The sequence below is a fragment of the Leguminivora glycinivorella genome, chromosome 10 (assembly GCF_023078275.1).
Source record: "Leguminivora glycinivorella isolate SPB_JAAS2020 chromosome 10, LegGlyc_1.1, whole genome shotgun sequence".
Taxonomy (NCBI): domain Eukaryota; kingdom Metazoa; phylum Arthropoda; class Insecta; order Lepidoptera; family Tortricidae; genus Leguminivora; species Leguminivora glycinivorella.
In genome coordinates, this window is record NC_062980.1 from 24,083,359 (window position 1) to 24,095,761 (window position 12,403).

General features: G+C 36.3%; 1 protein-coding gene across 1 annotated transcript in view; it reads right to left on the minus strand.

Moving 5' to 3' along the window:
* Nucleotides 1-1,736: 1,736 nt before the first annotated feature.
* The window catches only part of LOC125230708 (RING finger protein nhl-1-like), a 43,410-nt gene continuing 32,743 nt past the window's right edge, over nt 1,737-12,403 (minus strand). The window contains 3 exon segments of the mRNA XM_048135964.1: nt 1,737-2,628; nt 9,657-9,874; nt 11,095-11,235. Coding sequence (XP_047991921.1) covers nt 2,415-2,628; nt 9,657-9,874; nt 11,095-11,235 — 573 coding nt within the window. The 3' untranslated portion in view covers nt 1,737-2,414.

The following is a 12,403-nucleotide window of genomic DNA, read 5'->3' on the forward strand; positions in this document are numbered from 1 at the left end:
TACAGTATTAACGAGTTAACTGAGTTCAATGCCCATTTTTATATTGCTTATTTTCAAGTTTTTATTTTTAAAGAGTGCGTTATGGTTTTTTAATGTGTTATATTTACAAATTTTAGCAAAAATAACTTCAATAACGAATCCACCCTTATGTTACAAAATTAATTGATGTATCTGTAGCCAGCCAAAAAAAAGTTCAAGAGACACTTTAAAATTGAACATAATTTTTGGTAGCTCGAAACAAGCTATGTAACGTTACAAATAGACCAAAACACTTTACAGACAAATAATAATTATCGCTGCTTTAATCAAATATTTTAAATTATTCATTTATATTTAATATTACGTCTTTGTATAATTAATGTGAATCCTGTGAAATGCTCATGTAATTCAGACATCCTTTCACCGCGTAATTGTCAAAGCGTTTAATGATTTTTCAAAGAAATACCAAAGAGGAATCTGTTCTCAAATACATCAATTATTTATATCTATAGTCTGTAGTACCTTATTTATACCTTAGCCCCCTTATTCATAAACGTACTCTAAAGTTATCAAGCCGATAAAGTTCGTTTGTCCTTTTCCGATGTATTGGTGTGATAGAAAAGGACAAACGAACTTTATCGGCTTAAAGTTTTACAGTACGTTTATGAATAAGGGGGTAAGTATTTAAATAAATGTAAGCAAAATCTACCCTAAAAAGGCTTCTTGAATCAGTTGAGGGTACATAAATAAAAAGATTACACGACCAAATAAAGAGGTTAAAACCAGGGTCACTTAGTAACAGATCCGCTCGGTTTTGTATTTGATTGATTAACCAACTAGTTTTGTGACTACCCGAAATTTTACAAATTATTTGTTTACGTCTTTTTAAACGCCTACCTTAAAAAGAGCATAGATATGATATGGATAGAATATGGTAGGTTGCATTGGGGTAATTTCGAAGCACAGAAAGGCTCGGGTAATTCCGAAAGGTCAATCTTGATAATGATGGAAATTATGGTGATTTTTATGTGACTTTTGAAATTAGACGACTTTCGGAATAACCCCAATGCACCTTACTGACAGCTCGGTTGATATGATATCGCAGAAACATCTTACTCACATGAATATATTTTTCAAATACAGAAAATTAATAGTGCATGTGCGAATGATAAAACAAGATGAAATTAACATCAACATGTGTTCGAACCAGCCCTGTTTGCTTTGAGTAAACCGATTGGCGGGACTGTTGGAATTTATTACAATTTCTTTTTATTTGTGCAAACGTGCGGAAGTGCCGAAAATGTATGGGATATTACGCGTGTATAAATGCATGCTCACTCGTGTAAATATATTGTTATGTTATCATAAAGGTCACGGTTTGGGCATCAGCGGGTACATTTAAACGGACGAGTTTAAGCGAGGCCATTTAACAATCGAGACAGACGTACCCTAGACAAATTAGTTATTTATATTCTTAAAATGCAAGAACATCAATTATATTATTATATTTACGATAACATTTTTATGTATGGTACAAGTCAATATTATAGATGTAATAAAATAACTAAGAGTTTTTTTATATCTTTCCGTGCATTTTTAAGAAAAAAATATAAAGGAATATTAATGCATTTGTATTGTTAAAAAGCAAAAAGCAGTGAAAGCAGAGGGCAATGCGCAAACCTAGAAATAATAAATCACTGCTAGTTTTAAATTTGTAATAAATATAAATATAATACATAATATAACTCATAATGTGAACAATTTATTATAGATATATGATAGTAAAGCGGTGCAAAATAGATATAATTATAATTATTTTTTTTACTATTTACAAGTAAATATAATTTGACTAATAAAACAAAATGTTTAAATGATACAACCATAGGGTACAATTATTCAGAGCTCATAATTCATTAATGCTCAGAATACAGAAAACGATATATTTTGTCATAACAAAAAAATTAAGAATAAAAAGCATACGATTTTGTTTAATTTCTGGCTATATAGAAAGACAGTAATTACATATTTAAGTTATAAATGTTTAATCAATCTTCAACACTATTCTTAAAAGTAATATCCTTCAAAAAATGCTCGTCGGTAAAAAAAAAATATCAAAAGTAGTCTGGTTATCAATTGCTGTAGTTATAAAATCACTTGCCAGCTAAACAGTTTGATTTAAAACATAAATAAACCAAAGTATCATATAATTTGATACACTTACCAATAAAATAGAGCTTCCAACTCAACTATAGTTACAATCAAAACCAAAACAAATATCCCCATAAACATTAAATAAAGATTTCTAAGATTTATAATATCTCCATAAACCTTAAGGTTCATAAAAAAAGGTAATTTTCAATCCTGGTCACGGCACCAATTGAAGCAAATACTCAAAGGAGTTTAAAGTTAAATTACTAAAAAGGCTCCTCAAACCCTTAAAACACTTGTACCCTATGGTTCTCCCGATCGCACACGATGATATTTCCACCGCTCATGACGGCGATGCCTTCGAGACCCTTGAACTCTCCGTCACTGGAGCCCCAGGAACCGAAGGCACGGAGGAAGGTTCCGTCGGGGTGGAAGATCTGGATTCGGTTGTTGCCGGAGTCGGCTACTACTATGTAGCCTTGGTCATCAACGGCGACACCCCTGGAGACAAAGAAGTTGAAGTAAGTATTATCCATACTAATAAATGGAAAAGTATGTGTCCCTCTTTCATCAAACGGAACGATGGATTGACGTCGTTATTTTTTAAGTGGAGATAGACGGAAGGATGGAAAGTGACATAGGCTACTTTTATCCCACTCCCCTAAAATTGTGTGTGGTGAAAGTTTGTATCCAGCACTCCGAAATCTTCGAATTCAACGCAAGCGAATCCGCGGGCAAAAGCTAGTGTTTATATAAGTAAATGTTGGGGACACCTTACACAAATAAACTTAGCCGCAAACTAAGCAAAGCTTAAGATAATAAATGGAGATAACGTTTACATTATCAAATGATAATTATTATGATTCGTTATTTATACAACAGCACTGCATAAACAAAATTGTTTGTTCTTTGATGATAACAAACTCAATTTACATAAACGATATTTTAATTTACCTACTTAAAACTACATTACGTACATTTTAGTAGGCATATCTTTTAGAAACGTTGCTTTATTGCGGTTACCATTACTCATTTAAATAAAAAAGTTCCAGTCTAAATTCCCGAGCAGGATCATAAAGATTATATCAAGTGGACTAGTAATAAAGATACAACATATTAAGATAAAACATATTTTTATGATATTTTGGCAGCAAAACGAAACGCTACTAAGGCACTCGTTCCTCAACAAGTGCGAGTTGTACTCGCATTGCAAGGGTTCCGTACACTACAAGAAAGGCTTAAGCGCATCATTTTTTGCTTATTTTCTTAAATTACTTGAAAATTACTTTACTAAAAATTATTTAAAAAAATATTTTTGAAATACTTATAAAAAGCTCTTACATTTGATATGTAAAACAATATAGTTCTAGAAACTTTGATTTTTAATTTTCACTTTTACCCCCCAAAAATGGCTCCTATAATTGAATTTTCTTAATTTAAACTACATGTCCGTCTTTGGGTAACAGGTTTACATATGCGTGCCAAATTTCAAGTTAATCGGTTTGGTAGTTTCGGAGAAAATTGCTGTGACAGACGTACTCGTACATACAGACACACGAGTGATCCTATAAGGGTTCCGTTTTTCCTTTTTGAGGTACGGAACCCTAAAAAGCAAGTAAGTGATTATCTATCGCTAATAAAAACGAACAACAGATAGTCGCTCCCGTGTAAATAAAAGAGAGAGCAAGCGATTCATAGTAGAACTATAAATCTTCTTTCTTCTTCTTCTTCTTTAGAATTTCTTCTTCGAGTCTTTAGAATCTTGCCGATAGCTCATCACTTACTTGCTTCTGGTGAGACAAGTGCCTAACAGTATGAAAATATATCTTCGTTCCATCTATAGCTAAGGCCCAATTTAATTTCAGACCACGAAGTTGTCAACTTTTAGCTGTGCCTAAAACTCGTACTGTATCCCATGGCAAATCACCACTTGTCCGCGCTCTACACTGAGAAAAAATACAACCAGTTTTCATGTTCGTTCAACAAGTTTTTTGGTTAAAATAGCACCTACGTGCTCTTTGGTTCAAACAACAAGCTACTTGTCATTTGAATCGGCAATATATTTGAATCAACAAGTCGATTTTATAAAAACAACCTGACACATATTGTTTTAAACATACGTTTGGCTGATTCAAACGGATAAACCGCAACAAGTCGAACTTGTTAAATTCACAATGCAAATTTCTCTCAGTGTACAGTATATCAATGCGCTGCTCGCATCAGCACCGGAATGTGATGTGTTTGCAAGTGGTTGGTTGGATCTGTGTAAAGAATGTATGAGGTTCTGTGAGATGATGGATAAACGTGAATCTTCTGTCTTGTATGAGTTTATCTGTGTTTTACTTTTTTTTTAAATTTTAAAGATTGTATTATGTACCTAGTTAAGTATAAATGCTGTCTGTTATAAATTTCACAGTGTATTAGTCCGCTGTAATGCAGTGTAATTTTTTTGGATCAATAAATAAATATCTAGATTAAAAGACACAATATTTCTTACACGTCATAAACTTTTCCTAAACATTTTCAATTAACAAATGTTTCGAAGTTTCGAAGTTGGAAGCAACCGCCTGGCGTATTCATTTCCCTCGCAGCGACATTTGTATGGAAAATAACAATTTTTGAGGTCCTCGATGGCCCGGAATGATTGGATTGCCAGGCGGAGTCATTGAGTTATACATGAGCGCAGCTTAGAACAGCTGGAAAGTTATTAAAATTAAACGCCTGGTTTCTATGAGTCTGCCAATCATTTATTTAATAATAGTTATTTGTTTTACACGGGGCAAAGTTGTTGTTTAACCGCACGTCCGTACCCGAGAAAGCGACAGATTCCAATATTGAACCGCGATCGTAGCGAGTGGTTCAAAAAGTGGAATCTTGAGCGTATCGAGGGTTTCAAGACTTTCAAGGCAAGGCAGGCATTCATTATTAATTTTACCAAAAAGAACTCATAACTATATTCATTTAGTAGCTCTTGCTATAGTTCTGATAATCCATCCATCCATATCCATACTAGTCCATACTAATATTATAAATGCGAAAGTAACTCTGTCTGTCTGTCTGTCTGTCTGTCTGTCTGTCTGTCTGTCTGTCTGTCTGTTACGCTTTCCCGCTTAAACCACGCAGCCGATTTTGATGAAATTTGGAACAGATAATCTTTAGACCCTGAGACAAAACATAGGCTACTTTTTATTTCGAAAAAAAGGGATGAAGGGGTTGAAAAAGAGGTTGAAAGTTTGTATGGGATTTCTTAATTTTAAAAGATAAAACCATGAAACTTTATATTTTAGCACTTGATAAGAAATCATTAAACATATATTTAAAGTTACATACAGGTCGAACGCGATTAATTAACATTATTTTTACCTTTAAAATAAACATGGTGGGAAATAAACATTAACTAAAAGCGGGTAGATTATATTTATTTGTCTACCCCGAACATTTATATAAATTAATATCGGGTAGTTTTGTGTTGTTTACATCTCCGGTGACATTTTGCTGGGACGTCAGTCTTCCGCGACCATGGCCAGTGCAACCTGGCCGAAACGTTGGGAAAAAAGGTAAAAATAATGTTAATTAATCGCGTTCGACCTGTGACTTTAAATATGTGTACAAAGCGCGAGAACTTAAAGTGTTATATCATTAAACATCTTGATAAGGGATAGGGATAGCGATAGGGATAGCGATAGGGATAGCGATAGGGATAGGGATAGCGATAGGGATAGCGATAGCGATAGGGATAGGGATACGGATACGGATAATATGGGTATCGTTAGAGGGATACGGATAATCGGTCGGCGGTCTCTTACAATCAATGTGCTCTAAGACGATCGTTGTTTGCTTGCTTGAAGATTACGTTTGCGATAAGTATAAGCAAAATGTAAAAAATTGTAAGGGATAATAGAAAAAAGTACTTTTTACCCACCGATCATAGTGTCGAAATACGGGCTATGTGGGATGTTTATAAAGGTTTCCCCAGCGTATATAGAATTACCTACGCTGTGGTCGATGTGTAATATTTCTACAATCATTGCAAGCAAAAGTATTATGTGCAATCGAAATAATCGCAGATAAATATACCTACAGAGAAACCTAAGTATCCAAATGAAAATCTTAATGAATACTTTTATTACGCGGGCGAAGCCGCGGGTAAAAGCTAGTACGTTAATAAATTTAAATATAACGTATTATCGAATTTAAAAGTATTAATCGATTTTGAAAAAAAAAACACATTTTGTGTGATTTCATTTTCATTTTCAAAAATGCATCGTTGCCGCAAGTATTATCGTTGTCAAATGAATACGATCATGTTTATCAAAATTTTCTAGCGTTTTTCTTCCACTGACTTTCCTGTTATATTCTACGTACTGTATGTTCGACATAAATAAACATAGACATTCGGTACTACAACACAATTCGCTCCAGAGTGCCTGTCTCGGGTGTCGAGTTAAGTTTCGTCGTATCTGATATTGTTATGTTAACTATTGTACTGAATAACGGTTCTGGTTTCGCGATTTAATATGGTTATGTTAAATACCGTTATACCGATAGTATCGATACCGGTTCTGATTTTAAAATTTGATATATAGACAGTCAACCAAATCTTGGCACTAAAAAAGGCGGTAGAATAATGGAGGGCTCAGTCGCCAATAAAATTGTCTTCATAAGGGACTATACACTACACACACAGGTGACGCACGTCGTAAGACGCGGAACGGACATCAATGCCGCGCCGCCCGAGTGTAATTTAAAAAACGTCTCCTCAGTTAATTTTGTATAGGAAATACGTAAGACGGGCTCGCTTGGGGCGCGTTCCGCGTCTTACGACGTGCGTCGCCAGTGTGAGTTGCCGCTCAAACGAGTGCCTTCCAAAACCTTAGCGTAATCATCGACGAAAGTAGGTATTGGAAATGTAGGGGTAAATGTTTAATTCCCATAGAAAATTAGAGTGTTTATGCCTTTTTAGTGCAGAGATTCAGTTAACCTTGAGTCAGTTTGAGCTGCTGTAGAGTGTATACGAACCTGTCCAGGTGCCGTAGCCGAATGGCATTATTTCTGCGACGCGAAACGAAAACGTAACGCCGCGAAAAGTAGTCTGGCTCTGTCGCGCCAATACGCAAGAGCGATAGAGATCGATATCTACGAGCATCTTGTCTTGTGAGCCATTCGGCTACGTACCCTGATGGTAAAAAATATCGCCTGATCGGATTGTGGACGCAGAAATGATTTTGGCTCGCCGATTCCAATTGCCGATTCCATACAATCACGCCTGTATCCCATAAAGGGGTAGGCAGAGCACATGAACTACTCAAGTTTCAGTGCCACTCTTGGCAAAAAGGGGTTGAAAGAAAACGAAAATTGTGACATTGCAGTGACAGGTTGCCAGCCTCTCGCCTACGCCACAATTTAACCCGTATCCCACAGTCGACTTCTACGACACCCACGGGAAGAAAGGGGGTGGTGAAATTCTTAACCCGTCACCACACGGGCACGTTAAGTATATGCCATTCCAATTTATTCTATTTTAACCTTTTTGATTTATATTAGAGATGTTTCTTGACTTTTCAAATACAATAGAAGGCAAAAGCAATAATGCCAATTTTTGACGTAAATGAAATAATTTATAAATTTTACACATTTTAAACGTCAGTGAGCATATTGCAATGCAGATTAAGGTCGCAGGGTCGACAATTTGTGAGTGTGTGTTTAGTAAAACGTCTCACTTTGTCGGTTACTATTCAGGCGAGATTAACTTGTATCTATATATGTATGAATAAACTGACAAAGCGGCTTTATACAAAGTGGGACGTTTTTCCGTGCACACTCACATTTTTTGTCCGTCCATCAACGTCAAGAGTCTGTTTAGCCTCAAGATTAGAACAAAATGAAAACTCTAAATCAGAACCATTAGCAGAGAATTGGCCTACTGTTTTCGCAACACGTTAAACAATACAAGAGACTTAAGCCATTTTGAAACTAACTACATTATTGTTGTATTGATGTGATTATGTCGAACTTCAAAGTGTTGGGAGCTATTGGTTAATGATTGGAAACCATTTCGCTGTCATCTGTATGGTTTCCATTAATAGTAAACTTACGACAAAGCGTTTGTATTGTGGGTACAAATTTAAATACCTATGTACATGTGACGTGTAAAAGTGCCCCTGTGGCCTATTTGCTGAATAAATTATTTTGATTTTTGATTTTGGGGTGTTTATACACAGCAACTTTGACTATGAGAGTGAATTGATATGTGTTTAAAAATATTTATTATTTTAAATTACACATTTAAGTACCCTGTGTTATTTCAGGTGACTCAACAAACACTTTATGTAAATTGCCCTAATTTTAAAAGTCTACTAAAATTTTTACCACATCATTTATCATACATACTTACAATCGTACCTGTTTCCCATTAGGGATAGGCAGAGCATATGAAACTACTCAAGTTTCAGTGCCACTCTTGGCAATAGAGGGTTGAAAGAAAAAGAAATTGTGACATTGCAATGACCGGGTTGCCAGCCTCTCACCGACGCCACAATTTAACCCATATCCTACGACACTCACGGAAAGAAAGGAGGTCCCATGACAAATTATTTATCAGAAAGTCCAAAACATAGAAATCGCAACTAAAAGCAGACTTTTCAAATAGTTTTCATATTCGTAGCTCTAAAAGCTACTAAACACTGTTTAATAGCGCGTTTCATGTACCATTAAAATATATCATCGTTAACAAAACTGCCAAGTAGGACATAAAATAACTTAATGCAGTTCTATATAACTTCCTTTGAAAGATATCACGGAATCTAGTCCTTGCATACTTAAAATTTATTACTCGACTGTTCGTGGACGGTTCTTTATTTATATTGCAATATTTATGTTCTTTGAGCGTTTTCATGTTCTTTTATTATAGAGTGTGAGATTTTTATATGTAGGAGTATATCGTAAGTCTTGATATAAATTCTTAATACTCTGCATGTTAAGTATGAGAAACCGCTCGTTAGTAACTATGAAGACGCTTACGCGAAGGAAAGCTAAAAACATGTTTTTCATTCGTCTATTCATATGCCCTGGTAGTTGGAGCCAAACAGCAACACTCAGTGGTTCCGGACGATGAAAAGTGGTGATATTCCACTTTAAAAACTTATCCAGAAGTAATAGTTGGAGGTGGTGAAAAGTTCAAATTCTAATTATTAAATTCGTTGTTTTGTAGTGAAGACTGTCTTGTTTTGTACTGTACACAACGATGCAGTGACTTCTATTTTAAAGACTGAATGGAAAAGTAATGGTTAAAGAAATAATTTTGATGTTACAAGCAAACTTAAACTGTCCATCCTCAGACCCCTTATCTCCGAAAGACGATAGCACCCGTCCGTTGTTGATATCAAACACCTGGATTCTATGGTTGTTAGAGTCTGAAACTAGGACTCTGTTGGTGCTGGACACAATGACGTAGTCACGATACTCCACTTTGCAGACTATCCAGAAGTTAATGATGAAAGAACTACATTTTTGATGTAACTATGGCTCACCTTGGGAACTTAAACTGTCCATCTTCAGAGCCCTCGTCTCCAAAGGACGATAGCACCCGTCCGTTGACATCAAACACCTGGATCCTATGGTTGTTAGAGTCTGACACTAGTACTCTGTTGGTGCTGGAGACGGCGATGTAGTGGGGATGCTCCAACTGGCCAAGCTTGGAGCCGAAGCTGCCAAACTTGCCGACGAATGTGCCGTCTGATTGGAACACCTGGAGGAAAACCTCTGGATAAGTCATGTGTTAGTAGGTCTCATACAAAACGGGTACATGACATTTATATTTAAGGTACATTACATTTTGAATATCTTGAAATAAAAGTTTATTGCAATCTTAAATTAAAAAACATGTTACATAGCACTTTATAAACTACATCCACAACGCAGGCTTCGTCAAAGTATGTTACCATAATTTATGTAAAATGGGTCATTAATACAAATCAGGATATAAACGTTACAAAAACCAAAATATTCCTCGCCTTTTCGTACCTGGCCCAAAAGTCTCCATTATTCCCGCTGCATTACAGTCGGGTTCGTAAATATGTGCACATTTTTTCATCTCAATAGAGTTAAGGTGAAGAAATGTACACTCGACTGCACCACACTGAACTGCAATGGAGACCTGTTGGACCAGATATGAACCAGAACCAGGATCGCAGCCCCTCTCCCGCAAACGACGCCCTAATTCTTTGAAACAGGAGCGAAATCTTGAAATTGACTTGAATGCATTTGCTTTTATGTGATATTTCACGGCAATTGCATAACTAAGCACTTAAACAGTAAACCATAACTGTCATCTATAGGTTATACTATAAAACTTTCCAAGTGGCGAATCATACCGTAAAATGCAGGTACCATTACTTTTTACTTCCTGCACTACTGTTTTGATTTCCGCTCCATAAAACTAACTGCGAAAAGGATAGTTGATTCAAATTATTTGCGACCTCTCTCACCATTTAGTTTTGTTGCACGAGTGTTGCACGCAAACGCAAATCAAATTAATTTTAAAAATGTTTTGTGTATAAAGTAGTCTGCCTGTCTGTATCATAGAAAGGTACTGGCGCCTAAGATAGTCCGGTTTTTAAGCTTTGCTGCAAAAATTGGCTACGTCTGTCACCTAAGAGCGTATCAGAGCAACTCAAGGGTACGGTAGAACCTCAGTATAATAAAGAGTACTATCGCAGTATGGCCACTCCCGCTCCCCGCAGAAAGTGCCGCCCACCCACTCTCGGTTACCACACAGTTAACGCCTGTCGAGAACGCGACCAGTTGACCTGTATACCTTACTCATAAAAGCATGGTACGCGTTCACCTACACCAGCTTAGAGCGTGTGCGTAGGAACGCGCCTCTTTCATATATTTGATCGCCATTATCTGAGGTGTGTTAGAACGCACTCGCTGGCTGACTAAACGGCTGGAGACAGATGGACATACCTGAACTCTATGGTTTTCCTTGTCACACACGTATATGAAGCCCAGCGCATCCGTCGTGATGCCCCACGGGTAGTTGAACTTGCCGTCTCCCGTGCCCTGGCTGCCGAATGCCCTCAGAAACCGGCCTTGAGGGTCGAACACCTGTGAAAGAAGGACAAAAATGTTGTTAGCTATAATATAGCTATAAATCTATAGGCTTCGACGACCGGTCTGGCCTAGCGCGTAGTGACCCTGCCTGCTAAGCCGCGGTCCCTGGTTCGAATCCCGGTAAGGACATTTTCATTTCGTTACTCTTTGAAAAAGATCCTCGGAAACGGATTAAAAACGTGAGTAACCCTCTTAAAATATTGTAAATAACAACGACAACAACAACATACAATCACGCCTGTATCCCATAAAGGGGTAGGCAGAGCACATGAAACTACTAAAGCTTCAGTGCCACTCTTGGCAAATAAGGGGTTGAAAGAAAACGAAACTGTGACATTGCAGTGACAGGTTGCCAGCCTCTCGCCTACGCCACAATTTAACCCAATCCCACAGTCGGCTTCTACGACACCCACGGGAAGAAAGGGGGTGGTGAAATTCTTAACCCGTCACCACACAGGCTATTGGTATTGTAAATAATTATGTTTGAATCTCACGAGTTTTAGAGTTATGAGTGAATGTTTCTATAAATGTATATGTACTCGTATTTCCAAATGAATTACGATAGAGTGTAACCAATTGAGATTCTGAACTATAAACCAATTTTCCAAGCCAATGGGTCAACAAATACATCAAGTATATTAATAACAAATTAAAAACAATAATCGTAGTTGTTAAAGAAGGCAATGAATAAATTCGAATAAAAACATAGTAGAATTTGGATATGAAATTTAAGTAAAAATTACTTACAACTAACGTTACAACACAATAATAACTATTATTATTTAATACTGGACTGACAAAGCGCAAAACAAAAAAGCGTACCCCTGAAATCTATGGGCCTTTTAGGCTTGAAACTAGATGGCGCTGTTCGCAGCCTGGAAGTGTCCAAAATCATATTTTCAACAAATGTTTTTGCGTGTTTTTATGTTTTATAAGAACAAATGACATATTTTTTTTTTATTTTAAAATCATGATATCACGTCAATTCAATACACATTTTGGAAAAAATGAATTTGTAGGCATCATCGGTGTAGTTATGATAGTATTTAATAGGTGGCGCTAAAAAATCGAGGTACGATTTTTAGAATGAAGTATGTTAATCCTATATAAATAATCCTTGTTATGTAGGTATACTCACTGAAAAAGTATTAAAATTAATGTT